The 24,204-nt window shown below is 49.1% G+C and overlaps 2 protein-coding genes across 2 annotated transcripts in view; both read left to right on the forward strand.

The window, feature by feature from the left end:
• Window positions 1–913: 913 nt before the first annotated feature.
• On the forward strand, window positions 914–9,653 carry RND1 (Rho family GTPase 1). The gene is made up of 5 exons (XM_017894772.1): window positions 914–1,130; window positions 1,911–1,998; window positions 4,650–4,759; window positions 5,640–5,774; window positions 8,552–9,653. The coding sequence occupies exons 1-5, from the start codon at window positions 1,011–1,013 to the stop codon at window positions 8,795–8,797; spliced, it is 699 nt and encodes a 232-aa protein (XP_017750261.1). The 5' UTR covers window positions 914–1,010; the 3' UTR covers window positions 8,798–9,653.
• A 4,741-nt stretch (window positions 9,654–14,394) lies between these two features.
• The window catches only part of DDX23 (DEAD-box helicase 23), a 20,574-nt gene continuing 10,764 nt past the window's right edge, over window positions 14,395–24,204 (forward strand). Inside the window, exons 1-4 of the mRNA XM_017894712.1 lie at window positions 14,395–14,506; window positions 20,168–20,376; window positions 21,705–21,815; window positions 24,007–24,140. Coding sequence (XP_017750201.1) covers window positions 20,168–20,376; window positions 21,705–21,815; window positions 24,007–24,140 — 454 coding nt within the window. The 5' untranslated portion in view covers window positions 14,395–14,506. The remainder of the gene's footprint in view (window positions 14,507–20,167; window positions 20,377–21,704; window positions 21,816–24,006; window positions 24,141–24,204) is intronic.

Raw genomic sequence — 24,204 nt, forward strand, 5'->3', positions numbered from 1 at the left:
ATGAAGAAACCCCCTCTCTACCAAAAATACACAAATTAGCAGGGCATCGAGGTGGGTGCCTGTAATCCCAGCTCCTCAGGAGGCTGAGGCAGGAGAATTGCTTCAACTAGGGAGGTGGAGGTTGCAGTGAGCTGAGATTGCGCCATTGCACTCCAGCCTGGGCAACAAGAGGGATACTCCGTCTCAAAATGAATGAATAAATAAACACACAAATAAAAATAAAAATAAAAGAGGTACAGCAGGAGCTGATATTGGGAGGGGAAATAAGGGGAAGCAAGAACTGGTTTGGATGGGAGTTAGAAAAAACAAAAAGTCAGACATCAGGCCAGGTGCTGTGGCTCATGTCTGTAGTCCCAGCACTTTGGGAAGCTGAGACAGGCGGATTGCTTGAGCCCAGAGGTTCAAGACCAGCCTGGGCAACATGGTGAGACCCCTGTCTCTACTTAAAACAAAATATGTAAGGAAAAAAAAAAAGAAAAAAATGTCAGAGAAGCTCTGAGCCACCTCCCCCACCCCTCACTCCTCCAACACACACACACAGGTCCTGCTCTTCTAACCCACCCGGGACAGTCCCTGCAACTCCAGCCTGACCTCACTTCCTGCTTCCATAGCTAGTTTGTTTTTTTGACACTTATTGGTAGACACTCCAGATCATTTCATTTTGCTTCTAGTACCCTTTCCCCTTCCTAATACAAATGCAAAACAACGTGGGCATCCCCTTTCTGGGGGAAGCAACGGTGCAGCTTTAAGAGAAAGGGAAGGGAGGAAGGGGGCGCTGACTCAGATCCTCAGATCCATTGGCTGCTGGAGGGAATCCCACCTCAGGGATTGGGCGTAACAGAGTCCGCCTCCTCTTGTGATTGGCTCAGCCAGAGAAATAAAAGGCAGCTGTGCCTGCCTCCTCCTCAGTTGGAGAGAGGCAGGGAATCCAGCCGGATTGTTGTGCTGAGACGCACCTGGCGCAACCCTCCCTTCTGAATCGAAATTCAAGTCCCGCGGACACTGCAACCATGAAAGAGAGACGGGCCCCCCAGCCAGTCGTGGCCAGATGTAAGCTCGTTCTGGTCGGGGACGTGCAGTGTGGGAAGACCGCGATGTTACAAGTGTTAGCGAAGGATTGCTATCCGGAGGTGAGCTGCCCGCCCGCCCGGTGGCCGGCTTTTCTCCCTGCCAGCCCGACTTGGGGTAGATTTCCACCTGCCCAGGAGACGTGGCTCCCCCAGCCCCAGCCCATCCTCAGCCGCTTTCTGAGCCTTTCCCATCCTCCGCTGCTTTTTGGCTGGAGGACTGCCCTGCCTTAGCTTCCCCTGAGACCTGTTCCACTTCTGCCGCCCCGCTGGCTCCTCCTCATCTCTTCACCCAAAGGTCCCATCAGATCCCCTCCACCTTCCTGCGTCCCTGGAGTCTGCTCTCAGGAGAGGGCACTGGAGGCATTTGAGAGTCTGGGGTTTCTTCTTGACGTAATCCCTGCCTATCCGCTCACCTGCTCCTCAGAGGCTCTATGCCAGTGCCTCCAGGCAGGCTTCTGCAGCCCTCTGTTCACCATACTGGAGGGGTTTGAGAGGAGATGAGCTAGGATTGGTTTTGGCCTGTGGCTCTCTCAAACTGGGAAACACAAATCTGGGGATGGGAGGAATCTGTGTGTGTGTGTGTGTTGCTGATCGTCTAGGATATGAGGGGATTACCCCTGGTGCGGTGGTGGTGGTGGGGGGTGTCATTCACATTTCTCACTGTCACAGAGCAAAGTGCCCGGTCCTCCACAGTCCCTTCCCTCCTGACCCAGGCATCTCCTCTGGTTTCTTGTCTCCTGTGACTTTACTGTCTCTCTGGTGAGTGCGTGTGTAGCCAGCACTAACCAGGGGATCTGAGGGTAGGGGTGCCCGGGGTGAATGTTTCCTCTCCTTTCACAGACCTATGTGCCCACCGTGTTCGAAAATTACACAGCCTGTTTGGAGACAGAGGAGCAGAGGGTGGAGCTTAGTCTCTGGGATACCTCAGGTAAGAATTAGACTCCAAATGCCCCTTTCCCACCCCCACTGGTCTGCTGTGTAGCTGCCGTCTTCTAGAAATTGTTTTCCCCTTTGGTGGGGAGAAGTGAAAGAAGAGAATCTGAAGACTCATTAGTTATGGGGAAGGGTGACAGTTGGTCGACTCAGTTGCATGGTCCAAGGGTACAGAGTAGGTGAAGCCCAGGAACCACTCTCTTCCCTGGGTCTAGTTCCACCCTTTAGAGGGCTGGGATGATGAGGTGAAGGGATCCATGAATATTCCTGGGGTGGGAGGGCAGTAAAACAGGACTTCTCCTTTTCCTTCCCTGCCACCCAATGCGTGGGCGCGCGCGCGCGCACACACACACACACACACACACACACACACACACACTTTTTACTTCCCCAGAGCAAAGCCAAATAAGAGGCAAGAGGCAGTGCTGCTGGAGGCAGTGTGGTTGGGGCGCGGAGACAAGTCTGCTTTGGGGAAAGATTGCTCAGACTCAGTTTCGTCTCCTGCATTCCATCTTGGGCCACTGTTGTCCTCCTGCCGCAGCTCAGCCCCACTCGTCACACTGCTGCAGCTCGGGGATGAAGCGATGCATCATCGATGTTTTGGAGGGTGGGGGAGATGGCTTAATATAGGGCATAGTCAGTTGTGAATAGTGGCCGGCAGGGCAGAGGGGAGGTTGGCTCTGACTGTTTTCCCTCTACTGGGGTGAGGTAGAAGATGCCCTGTCCCTCTAGAATGTAGAAACAATGTTTTTCCAGCCTCTCAGCCCCAAGCCCTTAGTGCTAGGCTATCCTTTGCCTTAATTCTGACCCCTTCCCATTATCTCTTTACCCCATATCTTTTTCAAAAGACTGACTCAGAGTCATAATAAAGGAGTAAAAGCCGGGAATAGGAGAAAGAAAATAAAATCTACCCCTCCCCAAAAATGCATATTCAGGCTGAGTTTTAAAAGGGACCATAAATCACTGGGTGTTTCCTGCTACATAATAAATATGCTGTCCTGCTCCTCCAACAGTCGTTGTTCCCATGCTCCAGTTCTGAGGTCTGAAAAGCCTGGGGCTAGGGGATGGTTAGACAGACAATGAGCCTTTCCTCCCCCCAAAAAAATTCCCCAACCTGGTGTGCTTTTCCCCTGTTGCAGTTTCAGGGCTTGGGAGGCTGGGTTCTGGTTCTCCTGGGCTGTGCTATGCTGGCTAGATCGGACTAGAATGCAGTTTGACTGCATGATGTATAATTTTTTGGTTGTTCATCTGCTGTACCCTCCCACCTTCCAATCTTCCCAGAATCTTACTGCAGCTCATCTCTTTTCACTACCACTGCCCAAACCCCCTCCCCCTACCTCCTCCCTCCTTCCACAGTCAGAATGCAGCCCTCAAATCCCAAACCAGATCATGGAAAATCAGCAAGTGTAGTCTCTATTCCCTGTGTCACACCTCCAACCCCCAATTTCCGAAAGGATAAAGGCTATCAGTTATTCTCAAACTCCCTCTTTCAGATTAGGTTCCCATAAGGAAGGAAGAAGTGGCCATGGTGTGTGGGATAGGGTTTCCCAATGTTGGGGTCAGGGTTGACCCTGTTCCCATTATTCACTTGCTGGTCTTAAGGGAGGGGGATTGCTTGGAGCCAAAATGGAGGCCTCCTCCCCTCCCCCTTCCCCAATGCTGCAGTGCTTCGGCTCCTCAGTGCTGCAGTGGTAAGACCCCACCTCAGAAGGGGATGGGGGAGGCTTGCTAAAGGAGCAGGCAGCTATCCCAACTCCCCTGTATTCCTTTTTTTTAATGATCAACATCCCCCCACCAGCTTGGATTCCCCCCAGTTTCCATGGCGATTGCGGTGCAGGGAGAGGGGCTGCTTGCTATTCTGAGCACGGATTGTCTGGGTTCCAAATCCGCTACTGCTCCTTCCCCAGGGTGGAGGGGGTAGGCTCAGCCCCTAGCATTCTCTCATATGGGACCACCTGGGTCTGCATTACCTGTTTCCCCCCCAACGAAGGACTCTTGCTCTAGCCTCTAAATCCCCAGCCATCGGTGCTGCTGTCTTTGAGACTGCCTTTCTGAGATGTGCGGGGGTCAGGGGGTACAGCTTTCCTTTTGCCCTTTTCAGTGTAAGCCGATCTGGGTGGGTGGAGAAGTGGGGCACTGAACCCTTGATTCTTTCCCTCCCCTGCTAGCCTCCTAAAGTTCTGACCCCATGGCAAAGCAGCAGCCAGGTTACGTAACAGGCAGGTTTGTCTCTTCACTGGGGAGACCCTGGAGCAGAGGGGAGCGAAATTGGGCAGCAGGCAGGCTCTAGAAGAGAGGAACCCTGAAATAAGCGCTGTCTCTCTGCCGGGCTGGAAGCATCTTCTGGGACTCAGAAAACTAGTAGATGTCCAATTAAGCTGCTGTAGGAGACCCAGACAGGGCCAAATTATACTCCACCCACTTTATTTTGCCTTCTTTCCCTTTTTCTGGACCAAGGGGGATGATATTCTTGCATGACCTTCTGGCAGACGGTCAGGTCCCAAGCTTCCAGCCATAGCACATTCCCCCTCGGAGATGGGTGGATCCTCAGGGATCATGGGTGGTATTCCCAGGGCTTTGGGGCTTAGGCCTATTGGGGAAGGAAAGCACCATGGCTCGCCATCAACTCTTTCTGGCCTACACCAGGATCTCCCTACTACGATAATGTCCGTCCACTCTGCTACAGCGACTCGGATGCAGTATTACTATGTTTTGACATCAGCCGTCCAGAGACAGTGGACAGCGCACTCAAGAAGGTAAGACTAGATCAACTCTCCAATCTCTAACTCAGCTTGAGGATCAAGAAGGAATCGTGGGGACCTTGTCATGAATGCCCTCTTGTATAACATCAAGAAACGGAAGCCCGGGAAGGAAGAGATTTGCCCAAGGCCACACCATTAGCTACAGCTCTGGGACTGGAACTTGGGTCTGCTTACTCCGCTGCCTCCCACCCTTTTTGTTATCCCATGCTGCCTTGCCAGAGGCCCCACAGGGGAGGGTGGTGTTGAAGACTCAGGAAGCAGAGGACAGAGAGTCAGAGAACCTTTAAGTGATATGGTATGAGGGTCATGCATGGGATCTTTGGAGGCAGCTTCTATATATCCTGGTCCCAGTCCCACTGAGAATGGGCAAGCTAGGCAGGTCTGAGCTGAGCTGCTGGTATGAAATGCTTGGGTCTGGGCAGATCCGCCAATGCTGAGGAGTCCTAGGAAACCTTGTGTATCTAGTATAGTATAGAAGATGCTGGGATCACGTTCTCCCCTTGGGAAGAGACTGGTTGGCTTCCCCCTGGCATTCTGGACTTGTGAGGCCCTTTGGGGTGAGGGGGCAGATCCATGCTCTGTATGCTTGGCAGAGAGTGGGAGGAGAATTGCCCTTGTGCTCTCTCTGGTGACTGGGCCATAGACTGGGGGAACAGGCTCCTGGGTCAGCACTCTGGGGGCCCCAAAGGCCTCATGGGCAGGAAGATGATGTAATTAGTGCAGTGGCGATGCTGTGACTCAGAGGGAGGACTGGGCTGGTGATAAGCGAGGTGATGTGTGTGATGTTGCCAGCCAAGCTTCTCCTGGTATCTGTCTACCACTAACTCTCCTCCCTTCCTCCTTCTCCTTCCCTTCTTCCTGCTCGACCCCTCAGTGGAGGACAGAAATCCTAGATTATTGTCCCAGTACCCGCGTTTTGCTCATTGGCTGCAAGACAGACCTGCGAACAGACCTGAGTACTCTGATGGAGCTGTCCCACCAGAAGCAGGCGCCCATCTCGTATGAGCAGGTATGTGCACGTGCAAATGCGTGTTGTAGGGTGAAGTGAGGAAGGCTAGAGGCAGACAGCTTGAAATATGGCCCTGGCTCAAACTCTTCCACTATGGCAAGAGACAACTGCTATAATAATTAGCAAATGATTCACCTGGAGAGAGGTGGTGGGTACCTGCTTACCCAGATGTATGCTGTCAGTTAGCAGGCGAGTTATTCCTGTGTGTGCCCACATTTCTAAGACTGTATTCTGACCACCTGCGTTAGAATCATTAGAGGTGTTCATTAGAATTTCACCCACACAAAAAAAAGAGACCCTGTCTCAAAAAAAAAAAAAAAAAACAATAAAGGAGGAGGGGCACTGTGCACGGTGGCTCACGCCTATAATCCCAGCACTTTGGGAGGCTGAGGCCGATGGATCACTTGAGCTCAGGAATTCAGGACTAGCCTGGCCAACATGGCAAAACACTGTCTCTACTAAAAATACCAAAATTAGCAGGTTGTGGTGGCATGCACCTGTAATCCCAGCTACTTGGGAGGCTGAAGCAGGAGAATCGCTTGAACGTGGGAGATGGAGGTTGCAGTTAGCTGAGAATGTGCCACTGCACTCCAGCCTGGGTGACAGAATGAAAGACTCTGTCTCAAGGAAAAAAAAAAGAAAAAAAAAGAGCCAGGTGTGGTAGCTCACGCCTGTAATCCCAGCACTTTGGGAGACCGAGGCAGGTGGATCGCTTGAGGTCAGGAGTTCAAGACCAGCCTGGTCAACATGGTGAAACCCCGTCTCTACAAAAAATACAAAAAATTAGCCAGGGATGGTGGTGCACACCTGTAATCCCTGGGTGACAGAGTGAGACTCTGTTTCAAGAAAAAAAAGAAGTGATCTGCCTAGGCTGGAATGCAGTTGCGTAATAGTTGTTTATGCAGCCTTGGCCTCCCAGACTCAAGTGATCCTCCCTCTTGTCTCCCTAGTAGCTGGAACTATAGGTACGGGCCCCATGGCTAGCTAATCTTTAACATTTTTTGTAGAGACAAGGTCTCATTATGTTTCCCAGGTTGTTCTTGAACTCCTGACATCAAGTGATTCTCCCACCTTGGCCTCCCAAAGTGCTGGGATTACAGGTGTGAGTCACCACACCTGGCCTGGAATCTGCATTTTTGATAAGACCCCTTGATAATTTCTTATGTGCATGAGAGCATAGCATTGGGGGACAGAGTTTTGCTCTTGTCACCCACGCTGGAGTGCAGTGGTGCGATCTCAGCTCACTGCAACCTTTGCCTCCTGGGTTCAAGCGATTCTCCTGCCTCAGCCTCCCAAGTAGCTGGGATTACAGGTGTCTGCCAACACACCCGGCTAATTTTTGTTATTTTTAGTAGAGATGGGGTTTCACCATGTTGGCCAGGCTGGTCTCGAACTCCTGACCTCAGGTGATCCACCTGCCTTGGCCTCCACTGCACCTGACCTGGCGACCTCTTAAGAATACTAATGCTGGCTGGGTGCGGTGGCTCACGCCTGTAATCCCAGCACTTTGGGAGGCTGAGGCGGGTGGATAACAAGGTCAGGAGATCGAGACCATCCTGTTGTAACACGGTGAAACCCCGTCTCTACCAAAAATACAAAAAATTAGCCGGGCGTGGTGGTGGGCGCCTGTAGTCCCAGCTACTCAGGAGGCTGAGACAGGAGAATGGCGTGAACCCAGAAGGCGGAGCTTGCAGTGAGCTAAGATTGTGCCACTGCACTTCAGCCTGGGCACAGAGCAAGACTCTGTCTCAAAAAAGAAAAAAGAAAAAGAATACTAATGCCTTGGCTCTATACCCAGAATTTTTTTTTCCTTTTCCTTTTTTTTTCTCCCAGAGACAGAGTCTTACTCTGTCACCCAGAATGAAGTGCAATGGTATGATCCTAGCTCACTGCAGGGTAGAACTCCTGGTCTCAAGGGATCCTCCCTAGTATTTGAGACTGTAGTTTTGGGCCCACTTCCAGCAAATGTTTAAACATTTTTTAAAAGTTGTTATTATTTTATTATTTTATTTTGATATTTATTTTGTAACCCCAAAGTGCTGGGATTATGGGTATGAGCCACCGCGCCTGGTCGCCTAGGCTGGTCTTGAACTCCTGGCCTCCTTAAGTGATCCTCCTACCACAGCCTCCTGAGTAGCTGGGATTAGAGGCACTAGCCACTGCCCCAGCTATCCCCAGAAATTCTGATGTAGTTTGGCATCAATATAGTTTTTGTTTGTTTGTTTGTTTGTTTTTTGAGACGGAGTCTGGCTCTGTCTCCCAGGCTGGAGTGCAGTGGCCAGATCTCAGCTCACTGCAAGCTCCGCCTCCCGGGTTTACACCATTCTCCTGCCTCAGCCTCCGGAGTCGCTGGGACTACAGGCGCCCGCCACCTCGCCCGGCTAGTTTTTTGTATTTTAGTAGAGACGGGGTTTCACCGTGTTAGCCAGGATGGTCTCGATCTCCTGACCTCGTGATCCGCCCGTCTCGGCCTCCCAAAGTGCTGGGATTACAGGCTTGAGCCACCGCACCCGGCCGGCATCAGTATAGTTTTAAGAGTATTCCAGGTGATTTATAATGTGCAGTCACGCATCGTCTTAAGAAAAAGAGGCATCATCAGACAGGGTGTATGCCAAAAAAAAAAAAAAAGACAAGACAATCGAATAATTGGCAGAGGGTGGTATTTGGAGATTGGCAGCTGGGTCCCCTCTGGAGTGGCCCTGGGGAGTGACACACAAGAGGCAGCGTCCCAGAGCCATTGTGGCCCACTGCATTAATGCCCTCACCCCCTCCTGCAGGGTTGTGCAATAGCCAAGCAGCTGGGTGCAGAAATCTACCTGGAAGGTTCGGCTTTCACCTCAGAAAAGAGCATCCACAGCATCTTTCGGATGGCATCCATGGTGTGTCTGAACAAGCCTAGCCCACTACCCCAGAAGAGCCCTGTCCGAAGCCTCTCCAAACGACTGCTCCACCTCCCCAGTCGCTCTGAACTCATCTCTTCTACCTTCAAGAAGGAAAAGGCCAAAAGCTGTTCCATTATGTGAAGTGGAAATTGGAGGGGGGAGACAACCCCCTACTTCCTCCCTTGGGGTGCAGAGGCACGGGGAGAGGGAGGATGAGACAATTTAGGATACTGGACATGAATTTTTCAGATGGCCACGGTGAGGGCTTGGAAGGAGACAGGAATGGGGCGAGGAAGGAGCCAGGCCCGGCATGAGGACCTGATGCTGAGATAGAACCATCATACCCCAAGCTAGGCACTAGGTTGTGGAGGGGGCGGCTATCCCAGTGCCCCCCCTCCCCCGCTCCAGAGGAAGGAAAGCTGTGGGGGACGGGGGGCATGCTGGCCTCCTGGGCTTGGGGGCCTACAGCAGCCTCACCTTCAGCATCATGCCTCTTCCACACAGCGTTTCCATGCAGGCCAGGGGATGGGAGGGGTCCCAGAGCCCTTCCCTTCCCCTCTAAGGAGGCAGCAGTTGAACAGAGTGGGGAAGCCGAGTGGCAGCTCCCTTGGGGTTTTAGCCCAGGTGCTTCGTAAATGCAATCGGAAGTGCAGGAGCTGGTCAGAGCCAATGAGAAGGAAACCTCATCTTTGCATAGCCCATGCCTCATGGAGAGGTGACATCATACATTCACATGCTTCTCACCTAAGTCCCCAGGGTCCAAGGGAGAAGCCCCAGACCCCCTTCTCTTGCAGAGTGTGGGGTGGTGGTGCTGCAGGGGCAGGGCTGGGTGGGGGTCACCAGACTTTTTCTGCCCTTAGGGCAGTACAGCTGGCATTTGTTTTATAGACTCTTGTCTTTGGAATTGGGGGGAGGGGGGAGTGTTTCAATCTGTTACATGTTCTGTGTTTAATGAAGAAAACCTATTTATTAATGAAAAATATAATACATATAAAGAGTTTGGCTCCGTATTTTTTTCTGTTTTCTTTAGTTGTTACAATTGGTATTTTGTGTGTGTCTTTTTTTTTTTTTTTTTCCTTTTCGTGGAGCACGGGGTCTCCCTATATTGCTCAGGCAGGTCTTGAACTCCTGGGTTCAAGCTATTCTCACATCTCTGCCTCCCTAAGAGCTGGGATTACGGGCATGAGCCACTGTGCTGAGCCCTTTGATTGATGATAATGAGAGAAAAGCTGTCCTGGGGCCCTTTCTGTGGGTTGCAGAGGGGCTGCCGCTACCATTCCCCAGCTCCTCCAAGAAGGAGCTTCTCTACTCCCCCATCCCCCTACCCTAGACCCGCCCAAGACCTGCTAAACCAAGGAAGGGTTCCTTAGCCCTAGAGCAGGGGTACAGGGGTTCTCAACCCTGGAACTATTGACATTTTGAACTGGATAATGCTTTGTTGTGAGGGACTGTCCTATGCAGCCCAAGATGTTTAGCAGTGTCCCTGACATCTAGTGGATGCTAGAAGACAGTACCCCCACTCTCCAGCTATCACACCCAAAAATGTCTCCAGACATTGCTAAATGATCCCTGTGGAAAAATTCTGGTTGAGAACCACTGCCCTGGAGAGTCTAGAGGAGAGAAAAAGGTTTGATGAAATAATCAGTAGAGAATCCATACTGCTGAGATCCCACCCCACATAGGTGGACAGACTAAGCCAAAGCTGGGGGAGGCTCCTGGGATTCTGGTCTCCTCTGAGTTCAAGGAGAGGTGACATTTGCCTTCATGACCTTCCAATTCTGATGCCTACTGATGGCAGCTCAGGGACCTTAACTCTTCCTTTCTCAGTGACTTATAGCTCTTGTTTTCCAAGTGCCATAGTGTAGTGCTAGTGCTAGAAATAAAGTTAACATGTACTAGGTCGGGCGCAGTGGCTCAGGCCCATAATCCCAGCACTTTGGAAGGGTGAGGCGGGTGGATCACAAGGTCAGGAGATCGAGACCATCCTGGCTAACACGGTGAAACCCCATCTCTACTAAAATGCAAAAAATTAGCTGGGCATGGTGGCATGTGCCTGTGAGCTGAGGCAGGAGAATTGCTTAAACCCAGGAGGCAAAGTGCAGTGAGCTGAGATGGCGCCACTGCACTCCAGCCTGGGCAAAAGAGGGAGACTCCGTCTCTAAATAAATAAATAAATAAAGTTAGCATGTACTTAATGAGTGTTCAGCACTGTGCACTGTGTTGAGGGCTTTATATGATCATGTTTAGCCTCATAAATGATAAGAGCTAACATTTGTTCAATGTTTACTATGGGTCAGGGGCATTTATGAGTTTTTTTTTTTTTTTTTTTTTTGAGACAGGGTCTCACTCTGTCACCCATGCTGGAGTACAGTGGCGTGACTACTGCTCACTGCAACCTCACCCTCCTGGTTCAACTGATCCTCCTATCTCACCCTCCTGGGTAGGTAGGACTACAGGAGTACCACAGTAGTCTATTTTTTGTAGAGATGGGGTTTCACCATGTTGTCCAGGCTGGTCTCAAACTTCTGGGCTCAAGTGATCCTCCTGCTTCGGCCTCCCAAAGTTTTGGGATTACAGGCATAAGCCACGGTGCCTGGCCCCACTTATGAGTTCTTTCTACATTATTTATTCCTGTGATAACCCTATGAGCCTATGAGGTGCTATTTTTTTTTTAGACAGAGTTTCACCCTGGCTGGAGTACAATGGCACGATCTTGGCTCACCACGACCTCTGCCTCCTGGGTTCAAGTGATTCTCCTGCCTCAGCCTCCCAAGTAGCTGGAATTACAGGCATGCACCACCACGCCTGGCTAATTCTTTTTTTTTTTTTTTTTTTTTTTTTTTTTTAAGTAGAGATGAGGTTTCTCCATGTTGGTCAGGCTGGTTTCGAACTCCCGACCTCAGGTGATCCACCCACCTCAGCCTCCCAAAGTGCTGGGATTACAGGCGAGAGCCACGGCGCCCGGCCACTATCTACTTCATTTTACAGAAAAAGAAGACCGAGGTTCAGAGAGATTAGGTAATGTGCACAAGGTCACACAGCTAGAAAGTGGCTGAACATGGATACAAATCCAGGCAATCTGGCTGTACATCATGCACTCTAACCTGCTCTGCTGTCCTGTCCTGTGAGGAAAGTGCTACTATCTCTGTTTTGTAAATGAGGAAAGAGAAAAGCCAGAGATGCCATATAATTTGCACAAGATCACAGTACTGGTAAGTAATTGAGCCAAGATTCAAACCAGATCTCACTGTTAACCAAAATCCTATGGACCCTTTACTGGTAGGCATGTTGTACCTAAATAGTTATCTCCAGTTATGGTTCTTACTAGAACACCATTCCTCTGTCTCCATCTCCAAAGATGATGGTTTGGGTGCGGTGACTGATGCCTGTAGTTCCAGCACTTTGGAAGGATGAGCCGGGTGGATTGCTTGAGGCCAGGAGTTTGAGGTCAGACTGGACAACATTGCAAGACCCTGTCTCTACAGAAAATAAAACGATTAGCCAGGTGTGATGGGGTGCACCTGTGGTCCCAGGTACTTGGGAGGATGAGGCAGGAGGATCGCTTGAGCCCAAGTCAGGGCTGCAGTGAGCTGTTTGTGCCACTCCACTTCAAACTGGGCAACAAAGTGAAATCCTGTCTCAAAAATAAATGAGTAAATAAGCTGGGCACAGTGGCTCACGCCTGTAATCCCAGCACTTTGGGAGGCCGAGGCAGGTGCATCACGAGGTCAGGAGATCGAGACCATCCTGGCCAACATGATGAAACCCCTTCCCTACTGAAAATACAAAAATTAGCTGGGCGTGGTGGCACATGCCTGTAATCCCAGCTACTTGGGAGGTTGAGGCAGGAGAATCGCTTGGACCAGGGAGTTGGAGATTGCAGTGAGCCGAGATTGCACCACTGCACTCCAGCCTGGTGACAGAGCGAGACTCCATCTCAAAAATAAATAAATAAAATAAAAATACAAACAAATAAGAAAACAAAGATGCACATTTGTGAGAAAACTAGTGGGGCAAGACAAATAACAAGTATCCTTGAAGCCCTACATGTGTCATGAGAGGTGTGCACAAGTACTAGAGGAACTCTGCCACTACGAACTGGGACAAGCTTTATCACCCTCCAGGAGCTCAATTTACTCATCTTTAAAGAGAGTTAAGATGGCAGTCTGAAAATGGGGAAAGGTAATGGACTCTGAAGTTAAATGAACCTGAATTTTGGTTCAGTGCTGAGATACAAGCGTGAGCCACCTCACCTGGCCCATTCTTTTAACTATGTGGCCTTTGAAGGCATAATTACTCTTTCTGGGCCGCAATCTCCTTAGCAGTAAAATGGAGATAGCACTCATCTCATACTGCTATGAGAACTAAGTAAAACAAATAAGGTAGGTTAAGTGTCCAGCCCAGAGTTGGGCACTTAGAAGATTCTCAACAAAAAGTGGCTGCAGTTTTTGAAGATTCTGGCCTACCATGGTTGGTCTGATTCTTAGTTGAATCTGTGAATCTGTGAGTCGAGCGCCCTCTCGTGCTTTCGTGGTGACTTACACCTAGCAGATCTCAGCTCTCTTCTTTCCCTTCCGTTCTCTCTGGAGTAGAAGCAGGGAGGTGAAAGGCTGCAGATTCTAAGAGAAGTGTGTGTCTCCAAGGGTTACTTCGGGCCATTGTGCATGATGCTCAGGGCTTTAGGATTACTTGGGTCTATCCTGAGGCTTTGCTTGAGAGCTTAAGGCATATTCGGAGAGAAAAGCCAGACCTACAGCCATGTGGAATTCAAGCAACAAACCTGCTGCTGGCAAAATGGGAAGGGAGGTCCAAGATACTTCCGGTTATCTAAACCGTTGCCGCAATTGCAGTGTTTTGTTTTGTTTTGAGGGAAAGAGTTATGAACCCGTAAGACCAAAGAGAAACACAAAGTTAACTTACGATTTGGGGTTAAAACAACAACAACAAAACTCAGTGGAAGACTGAAAGTAGGGGAATCTGGGGGAAGAAAGAAGCAAAAATACCAAGACAGTTCAACAATTGGTCACATTCCAAAGGGCAAAAAAATTGAGGAAACCAGGGTTCTATCTGGAATGTTGAGAAAACAGGTGCTAGAGCCCAGGAGATACCATCCTTCCGGGAGGACTTTAGAGTCCATTGTGTGGGCTCATTTGGAACTGTAACAATAACTGGGGGTTGTTACGGCATTCACCCGGCTGCAGGGGCCAAGGTTGCTAAAAGGTCCTCCTAAGCCTGGGATAGTTCCACACACAATGGAGAATTGCATCACCCTCCTTGTGAACCTACTCCTGTAACCTAATCTTTAGTTTGTCCAACTGTAAAATGGGACTAGCCCCATTCTCACAGAATTGTTATAAAAACCGCTTTTCCACGAATGATATTTGTTGTTACTACAGTTGTTAGCTATAATTACGTGCTATAGATATCTCAGGATGCCCTTAAATTCCTCCACTGTAAGCCACGGGCAACGATTGTCATCGACTGTAGTTTCTAGGAAGACCGGCCAGTTCCAAGAAGGATGCTCGGCGGGACAACCTAATGCCGGAAGCCTATTCGCGAAAAACTCTTCCTTCCCGGACGCTAACGTCTGGCAAACCACATTGCCCGGCAGACCCGGCAGACCCGGCCGACCCGGCAGACCCCGCAGCCTGGGGCCGGCGCTCTAGCCGTGCATTCTGGGATTGGTAGTTCCTGGGCCTCAGTGTCGGCCTGTTCGCCCAGCCCCAGGAACTCGCCTTCCCAGCTTGCCTTGCGGCCGGGGGGGGGGTTCATCGCCGCGACCAGGAAACGGGAAAGATGGCGACGGCTCCGCGACGTTGAGGCCGCGTTGGGCGGTTCAGACTCAGGGTGGTGAGTCCCGGGCGGTGGAGGCGGTTCCCACGAGCTTACAGAGAGGGCGAGAGTCGGGGCACAGCGGTGGCCCCTGCCTCCTGGATGAGGCGGGAAAGAACGCCTCAGAAAAGGGGCATGAATCCGGGAAGCTCGGGCGGGCATGAGTGAAGGGGCGCAGGCCCCAGGGGTAGTGTTGGCTCCTCCGAGCACAGGCCACGTCCCTGCACGATATTTTCCTCCCAGGACTCTGCCCATGGGCACAGCGCCTCTGATACCCCCAGTCTGACCTTATTCTCTCATGCTTCAAGTAGCCTTTACTGCAGGCAAACTGGAACTCAGGCTTTTCTCTCGCAATCGGTCCATATTTTCCCGCCTCTGCTCCGCCTCTATTATTTCTTTTGCCGGGAATGACTTCTTTTCCGCGTCCTTAATTACATATCTTCAAATTCTACTTATACTTAAAGGCTCAAGCGTCATTTCCTCTACCAAGCCTTCCACATCACCTTTTACAAGTGAAAGGAAACGCCTTTGAACACCTGTATTACTACATCTGAGCCTTGATACTCTTCTTGGTATGTGTCTCATACCCACTATTGTTCTTTTTTTTTTTTTTGAGACGGAGTCTCGCTCTGTCGCCCAGGCTGGAGTGCAATGGCGCGATCTCTGCTCACTGCAACCTCCGCCTCCCGGGTTCAAGCGATTCTCCTGTCTCAGCCTCCCAAGTAGCTGGGATTACAGGCGCACGTCGTCACGCCCAGCTAATTTTTTGTATTTTTAGTAGAGATGGGGTTTCACCATGTTCCCCAGGCTGGTCTCGAACTCCTGAGGTCAGGCATTCCACCTGCCTCGGCCCGGCCTCTTAAAGTGTTAGGATTACAGGCGTGAGCCACCGCGTCCGGCCTGATAACACCTGTTGTTCTAAAAACTTGCTGTGAACAGAATTTATTTTTGTGACTCACACAGCACCTAGCACTGTGCCTTGCATACAGTAGATGCTTGGTAAATACGTCATTGAATGAAAAAAAAAGAATGTGCCCCTGCCCTGCAAGAACTGAGGACCTGAAGATCTGGAGGTTTGAGAGTAAGGCTGCTGGGAAGCATGGCCAGAGTCAGCCTGGTTATTTGGCCCTTGTGATAATAGAACCTGTGATAAAAGTTGCCTATATTTACTATCTCCTCATTTTTCATTCTCTTCCAAACTCATTCCACTTGGGCTTCCATTCCCTCAATGCCACTGAAACAGCTCTTGTCAAGGTCACCAGTAATCTCCATTTTTCCAAATTCAGTGGTTGCTTCTCTGTCCCTTATTCCCTCTCCACTTCGCTGGTACTTGATAACGTTGACCCCTCCCACCTTGAAACATGTTTTCGGCTTCTTCGTTGCCATAGTTTTCTTTGTCGTTTCTCACTGGCTGCTGGTTTTTTCCATTCTTTTTCTGTGGTTCATCCCGTGGCTAACTCCTGTTAAAGGTGTTCCAGAGCTCAATCCTGGAGCTTCTCTATTTTTTTCTTTCACTATGCTGCCTACTTAGGTAATATCATTTAGTGTCCCATGGCTTTAAAAGCTATCTGTGTATTGGTGACTCAGGTTTTTGTCTACAGACCCTCTTCCCTAAGTTCCAGATTTGCATTTCTACTTGCCTTCTGGGAATCTCCACTTGGTTGCCTTATTGACATCTCACACTTAACCTGGCCAAAATGAAATGTTTGATTTCTTCTTAAATCTATTCCTTCCCTAGTCTTTTCCAGTTCGTTTGCTATGGCACTGCAAACTATTAGGTTGCTGAAACTATAAATTTAGGAGCTATCTTTGTGTCTCTTCTTTCCGTATCTCCCTTCAGTAAGTCCTGTCAGCTTTGCATCCAAAATACGCTCTGACGCTGCCTACTTCTTTCCATCTCCATTGCCACCTTCCTAGAACAAGCCACTGCCATCTCTTGCCTGGAGTACCATAATAGCACTCTCAGTGGTTTTGTTTTCACTGTGCCTCTCTGCTATATATTTTCTTGCAAGTCACCAAAGTATTAGATTGCTTCCTGTTTAAAGCTCTTCTAAGATCCCCATTGCAGTTAAAATCCAGTTTACTCTGACCTGTAACACATTTTCGTTATCTGACTCCTGCCCAGCTCACTGAACTCATCTTGAATCAGTATTCCCCCTGCATCAGTGCTTACCAGGCTCAAGAAGTCTTCCCACCTCAGCCTGGGCTCAGGTAATCCTCCCCAGGCAGGAGCAAAGGAGCATGGGCCCCATAGGTAGTATTGGCTCCTGGGGGTACAAGCCATGTTCCCGGATGATATTTTCCTTTATTTTCCTCCCAGGCCTCTGCCTATGAGCTCTTGAACACTTTTGAACTCAAGCAGTCCACCCACCCTCAGCCTCTCCCAAAGTGCTAGGATTACAGGTGTGAACCACCACACCTGGCTGATTTTTTTTTTTTCCTCGAGACAGAGGGAGTCTTGCTCTGTCACCCAGGCTGGAGTGCAGTGGCGCTATCTTGGCTCAAAACAACCCCCACCTCCTGGGTTCAAGCAGTTCTGCCTCAGCCTTCCGAGTACCTGGGATTACAGATGCCCGACGCTATGCCTGGCTAATTTTTGTATTTTTAGTAGAGATGGGGTTTCACCCTGTTGGCCAGGCTGGTCTCAAACTCCTGACCTCATAATCCACCTACCTCAGCCTCCCAAAGTGCTGAGATTACAGGCGTGAGCCACTGCACCCAGCCTCCGGCTGATTTTTATAAATGTAAAATTTTATTTTTCAAAATAGACGGGAAGTCTTACTATACTATCCTGGCTGGTCTTGAACACCTGAGCTCAAGTGATCCTCCCGCCTTGGCCTCCCAAGGTGCTGGTACTACAGGCATGAGCCACCAGGCCTGGCCACACAAATGTTTTTAATTGACAAACGTGCAGTTGGGCTCACACCTGTAATACCAGCACTTTGGGAGGCTGAGGCAGAAGGATCCCTTGAGCCCAGGAGTTCAAGACTAGCCTGGACAACAAATTGAGACCTTGTCTCTAATAAAAATTTTAAAAATTAGTTGGGGCCGGGCATGGTGGCTCATGCTTGTAATCTCAGCACTTTGGGCACTCAGGGTGGATCACCTGAGGTCAGGAGTTTGAGACCAGCCTGGCCAACATGGTGAAACTCCGCCTCTACTAAAAATACAAAAATTAGCCAGGCGTGGTGGCACGTGCCTGTAATCCCAACTACTTGGGAGACTGAGGCAGGAGAATCACTTGAACCTGGGAGGTGGAGGTTGCAGTGAGCTGAGATCATGCCATTGCACTCCAGGGTGGGCGACAGAGCAAGACTCTGTCTCAAAAAAAAAAAATTAGTCGGGTGTGGTGGCATGCGCCTATAGTCCCAACTGCTTGGGAGGTTGAGGCAGGAGGATCTCTTGAGCCTGGGAAGTCAAGGCTGCAGTGTGCCATGATTGTGCCCTGCCCTCCATCCTGAGTGAGAGGGTGAGACCCTGTCTCAACAACAACAACAACAACAACAAAAAACAAACCTGACAAACATGCTAAGCTAGTTCCTGCCCCAGTTTCCTAGTACTCACATCTCTTCTATCTAATAAGGGTTTTTTACCCTGATCTTTTCATGGCCTTCTTTCCCATCATTCAAGTCTCAGCTTAAATGTCAACTAAAACTTCTACCCTGAGCCATCTATCTGTTGTTCATACCCTTACCAATCATATCATTCTTTTATTCTCTTCATTAGCATTCATTACTATTTAAAATCCTTTCTGCTACACTAGAATTTACGCTTTATGAAGTAGGAGACTTTGTTTTCTTTACTGCTTTGTCTCCGTTACCTACAACAATTTCTGGTACCTTGTAGGTGATCGGTGAATATTTGTTGAAAGAATGAATGATATCCAGGATGCTGTACAGAGAAAATAGCCCTCCTTTGGGATTATTTTCTTAGGGCTACAAGTGTTCTTTTTTTTTGAAACAGGGTTTTGCCCTGTTTCCCAGGCTGGGGTGCAGTGGCGTGATCTCAGGTCACTGCAGTCTCCGCCTCCCAGGTTCAAGCGATTCTCCTGCCTCAGCCTCCTGAGTAGCTGGGACTACAGGCATGCACCACCACACCCAGCTAACTTTTGTATTTTTAGTAGAGACGGGGTTTCACCATGTTTGCCAGGATGGTCTCGATCTCCTGACCTCGTGATCTGCCTGCCTCGGCCTCCCAAAGTGCTGGGATTACAGGTGTGAGCCACCACGCCCAGCCCAAGACATAGCTATTTCTATGTGATATGCATGATGTACTGATACAGAACAGTCAGTCACTTCTCAGGTGATTGTGAGATCAAATGGGTTGTCCTCACATTTTGAAAGTGCTTCTTGTTCATTTTTCTTTTCTTATCTTTATACAATCTTCCTTAAGGATATATGGCGGGGAATGGCATGAGAAAGGGGACTTGTAAGCTAAAGCTTAAGGAACTATTTGAGCTGAACCATCTGGGGATAAAATAAGTTGTGAGAAATGTATCCCAAGTCTTTGGGATGATGATAAGGTGGTTGCAGATTCAGGCTTGCTGCAGTTTTAGCTCCTGGCTGAACTAGATTTCATAGTCCAAAGAATAGTTGACAGTGTGGGAGTGGTGTTCGGTGTCTCCCAGGTAGGAGGGAGACAGAAAAAATTCCTGCTGAAACCTTTCACAAAACTGGGTTATGCAGATGACCAAGGTTGTGAAAATCTGAATAGGGAGTGTCAGTCAGGACTTCTGCAACCTCTAGTTTTGGGCATTTAAAAAATATATATTTTGAAATAATTATAGTTTCACAGGAAGTTAAAAAATGTGTGTAGAGGTCCTGTGTACCCTTCACCAAATTTTTCCCATTGCATAACTAGAGGTACATTTCTTTTAATCTGAGTAAAAGTGTGTTTCTCCACTTAAATTCAGGTTTTCCTTGTGGTGCTAATTATAATCTGATCCAGATCTCAAAGTTAAACTTTTTTCTCCATTGAGCTCTCTTTATGAGCTGGAGAAATGTCTCTCTCAGATGTATGTGTGCTGCCTGATCCTAGTGGGTTGGCAGATCTAATAAACTTCAAAGTAAGCAATGTAGGATGTTTCTAGGAGCGGTACACTATTCATACACTAACACTTCTTTTAATACTCTTTTGCAAAAATATGGTATATTCACTGTACATATCTAGAAATGAATATATAAAAAGGAATCGGCCAGGCACTGTGGCTCACGCCTGTAATCTCAGCCTTTTAGAGGCTGAGGCAGGAGGATTGCTTGAGGTCAGGAATTTAAGACCAGCCTGGGCAACATAGTGAGACTCTTGTCTCTACAAAAAATAAATTAGCCAGGCGAGGCAGGAGGATGGCTTGAGCCCAGGAAGTTGAAGCTGCAGTGACCTATGATTGCACTACTGCACTCCAGCCTGGGTGACAGAGTGAGACCCTGAAAGGAATTACAGGGAGACAATATAGTATAGTGAGTAACAATGGTCTGTGGAGCCAGACTGCCTGCAACTCTGCCACTACCTGTCTGCCCTCAGACAAGTTCCTTTATATACCTGAGCTTCAGTCTTCTCATTTGTACGGTAGACATACTAATATATCCACCTCATAGGGTTGTTTTGAGGGTAAGTGAATTATATATAAGCAATTTAGAGCACTGCCTAGTACATTGTAAGTACTCTTCCTACTCATTACAGATGGCAGGAGAGCTGGCTGACAAAAAGGACCGTGATGCATCACCTTCCAAGGAGGAAAGGAAGCGATCACGGACTCCTGACAGAGAGCGGGATAGAGACCGGGACCGGAAGTCTTCCCCATCTAAAGATAGAAAGCGGCATCGTTCAAGAGATAGACGTCGAGGAGGCAGCCGTTCTCGCTCTCGTTCCCGTTCCAAATCTGCAGAAAGGTAAAGTAACTTTGTGTATTGTTACATGGGAAGGGAGAGTACATTTCAGATTTCTTCCTTCTTGGTTCTTCTGATGCCTCCAGTATTAGGCTTTTTTTTTTCTTTTTTTGAGACGGAGTCTCGCTCTGTCGCCCAGGCTGGAGTGCAGTGGCTTGATCTCAGCTCACCATTCTCCTGCCTCAGCCTCCCGAGTTGCTGGGACTACAGGTACTCGCCACCACGCCTGGCTAATTTTTGTATTTTTAGTAGAGATGGAGTTTCACCGTGTTAGCCAGGATGGTCCCGATCTCCTGACCTCATGATCCGCCCACCTTGGCCTCCCAAAGTGCTGGAATTATAGGCGTGAGCCACTGCGCCCGGCCTTTTTTTTTTTTTTAAGATGGAGTTTCACTCTTGTTGCCTAGGCTGGAGGGCAATGGCACGATCTTGGCTCACTACAACCTCTGCCTCCTGGGTTCAAGCAATTCTCCTGCCTCAGCCTCCCACATAGCTGGGATTATAGGCACCCACCACACCCGGCTAATTTTGTATTTTTAGTAGACACGGGGTTTCTCCACGTTGGTCAGGCTGATCTCGATCTCCTGACCTCAGGTGATCCACCTACCTCAGCCTCCCAAAGTACTGGGATTACAGGCGTGAGCCACTGTGCTCGGCTAGGCATCTACTTTTTGTACATTAATCTACTCCTATCCCAGTTGGACCTGCAGGTGTTTTCAGTTTTCCTCAGTGACCCAACTCTTAAAAGTTGAGAGGGAACTTGTAAGATGAAGGTCCGGGTTGTCAAGGAAGGTTCATTTGTGGCCGGGTGCGGTGGCTCATACCTGTAATCCCAGCACTTTGTGAGGCCGAGGTGGGTGGATTACTTGAGGTGAGGAGTTTGAGACCAGCCTGGCCAACATGGCAAAACCCCGTCTCTTCTAAAAATACAAAAATTAGCCAGGTGTGGTGGTGCATGTCTGTATTCCCAGCTACTCGGGAGGCTGAGGCATGACAATTCCTTGAACCCGGGAGGCGGGGACTGCAGTGAGCCGAGATCGCACCACTGCACTCCAGTCTAGGCGACAGAGCGAGACTCCATCTCAAAAAAATAAAAAAGGAAGTTTCATCTGTTCACACATAGTCAATGACCTGTCATTGCCATTAATACTTAACAGTACATCTCTGATCTATAGAAGCTTCTTAGAATTCCCTCGTTATTTCCATGAGAGATACATTCTCTAATTTGTAAAACATTACTTTGGCACGAGAGTATAGGAACTTTCTCAGGGCTGCAGTGAAGCAAGATACTTTGGAAATACCAGTGAATTCTTAAATTTGCGGTCTTCCAGAGAACGACGGCACAAAGAACGAGAACGAGATAAGGAGCGGGATCGGAATAAGAAGGACCGAGATCGAGACAAGGATGGACACAGACGGGACAAGGACCGGAAACGATCCAGGTACATGAAGGAATGAGGGGGCTTTAGGGGAATGCTCCCATTTCTTCTGTGTACCTGAGTTGACTCAGCTTCTTATGAAAGTAGATTTCTCTTAACAGATTCTGTTGGTGGTTATTACAGAGCTCTTTATCTTATTTATTTTTATTTTATTCATTTTTTTAAAGCAGAGTCTCACTTTCTTGCCAGCCTGGAGTGCAGTGGTGTGATCACAGCTTACTGCAGCCTTGACTTCCCCAGGCTTAGGTGATCCACCCACCTCAGCCTCCTGAGTAGCTGGACTACAGGCATCTGCCACCAGATTTTGGTTTGTTTTTGTTTTTTTTTTTGAGATGGAGTTTTTGTCCTGTTGCCCAGGCTAGAGTGCAATGGCACGATCTCAGCTCACTGCAACCTCCGCCTCTTGGGTTCAGACAGTTTTCCTGCCTCAGCCTCCCAAGTAGCTGGGAATACAGGCATGCGCCACCGTGCCTGACTAATTTTTGTATTTTTAGTAGAGACAGGGTTTCTCCATGTTGGCCAGGCTGGTCTCAAACTCCCGACCACAGGTGATCCACCCACCTTGGCCTCGCAAAGTGCTGGGATTACAGGCATGAGCCACCGCGCCCGGCCTCTTTTGTTTTTTTTTGAGACGGAATCTCTCTCTGTCACCCAGGCCGAGTGCAGTGGTACAATCTCACTACAACCTCCACCTCCTAGGTTCAAGTGATTCTGCTGCTTCAGCCCCCCAAGTAGTGGGGATTACAGGCACATGCCACCACACCTGGCTAATTTTTGTATTTTTAGTAGAGACGGGGTTTCACCTGTTGGCCAGGCTGGTCTCGAACTCCTGACCTTAGGTGATCTGGCCACCTCGGCCTCTCAAAATGCTGGGATTACAGGCATGAGCCACTGTGCCTGGCCTGTATACAAAGTTCTTATCAGGCCCTGAAAGTATAGGTTAGAATTCAAGGCAGAGGACAGAATGCTTCTAACAGAAGCTCAGTGTGGTGGTTTGAATTCTCTTGTAGATTAAGCTTAGAGCAGGTATGGGGAAAGATTGTTGGGATTGATAGGAATGAAAAATGATGAGGGAATATAGATAACAATATCTTCTTGGCTTGTGGTGGGGTGGCCATGTAGGCTAAATTCATTGTGTATGAAAGAGTTAAGGAGGGACGGGCACCGTGGCTCACACCTATAATCCTAGCACTTTGGGTGGCCGAGGTGGATGTATCACCTGAGGTCAAGAGTTCGAGACCAGCCTGACCAACATGGTGAACCCTCGTCTCTACTAAAAATTATAAAAATTAGACCGGGCGCAGTGGCTCACGCCTGTAATCCCATGAGGCCGAGGTGGGCAGATCACGAGGTCAGGAGAGCGACACCATCCTGGAGAACATGGTGAAACCCCGTCTCTACTAAAAATACGAAAAAAAATTAGCTGGGCGTGGTGGTGGGCGCCTGTAGTCCCAGCTTCTCGGGAGGCTGAGGCAGGAGAATGGTGTGAACCTGGGAGGTGACAGAGCTTGCAGTGAGCAGAGATTGCGCCACTGCACTCCAGCCTGGGCGACAGCGAGACTCCGTCTAAAAAAAAAAAAAAAAAAAAAATTAGCCAGTGGTGGCGGTATGCACCTGTAGTCCCAGCTACTCAGGAAGCTGAGGCAGAATTGCTTGAACCCAGGAGGCAGAGGTTGCAGTGAGCCGAGATCACACCATTGCACTCCAGCCGGGGCAACAGAGTGACACTGCGTCTCCAAAAAAAAAAAAAAATTAAAACAGCCACACCTGGCTAATTTTTGTGTTTTTAGCAGAGACAGGGTTTTGCCATGTTGGCCAGGCTGGTCTTGAACTCCTGACCTCAGGTGACCCACCTGCCTTGGCCTCCCAAAGTGCTGGGATTACAGGCATGAGACACTGCGCCTGGCCTAGAGGAAATATTTTTGACATCAGTAGTAAAGTCCCACTTCCCAAAGGAGATTAGTCTCAAAAGGAGATTTGGGTAGAAAGGGGCCAAGACAGGGCCATAATTAGGTTTCAGAGCTGGCAGAATGACCATGCCTGCTAAGAGAGTTTCAAGACATGATAGATGACCGTGGGCCAGTCTTGTTGAGTCATGGGGAAACTTCCATTCTGTTTTTGGGGCTTAACTTGAACCTCATCCAGGGGCTGAAGTAAGAGTGATGTGGACCTTTCTTGTTCCTTTTCCTCAAAGCTTATCTCCTGGCCGAGGAAAAGACTTTAAATCTCGGAAGGACAGAGACTCTAAGAAGGATGAAGAGGATGAACATGGTGATAAGAAGCCTAAGGTGAAGGAGAGGAAGGATATTTTTCATCTTCAACTCGTGCGTTGCTTTGTTGATCTTTAAAGGGAAGAGAGCCTTTTTTTTTTTTTTTTTTTTTTTTTTTTTTT

This window comes from Rhinopithecus bieti, unplaced genomic scaffold (genome assembly GCF_001698545.2).
Source record: "Rhinopithecus bieti isolate Rb0 unplaced genomic scaffold, ASM169854v2 scaffold_24390, whole genome shotgun sequence".
Lineage (NCBI taxonomy): Eukaryota > Metazoa > Chordata > Mammalia > Primates > Cercopithecidae > Rhinopithecus > Rhinopithecus bieti.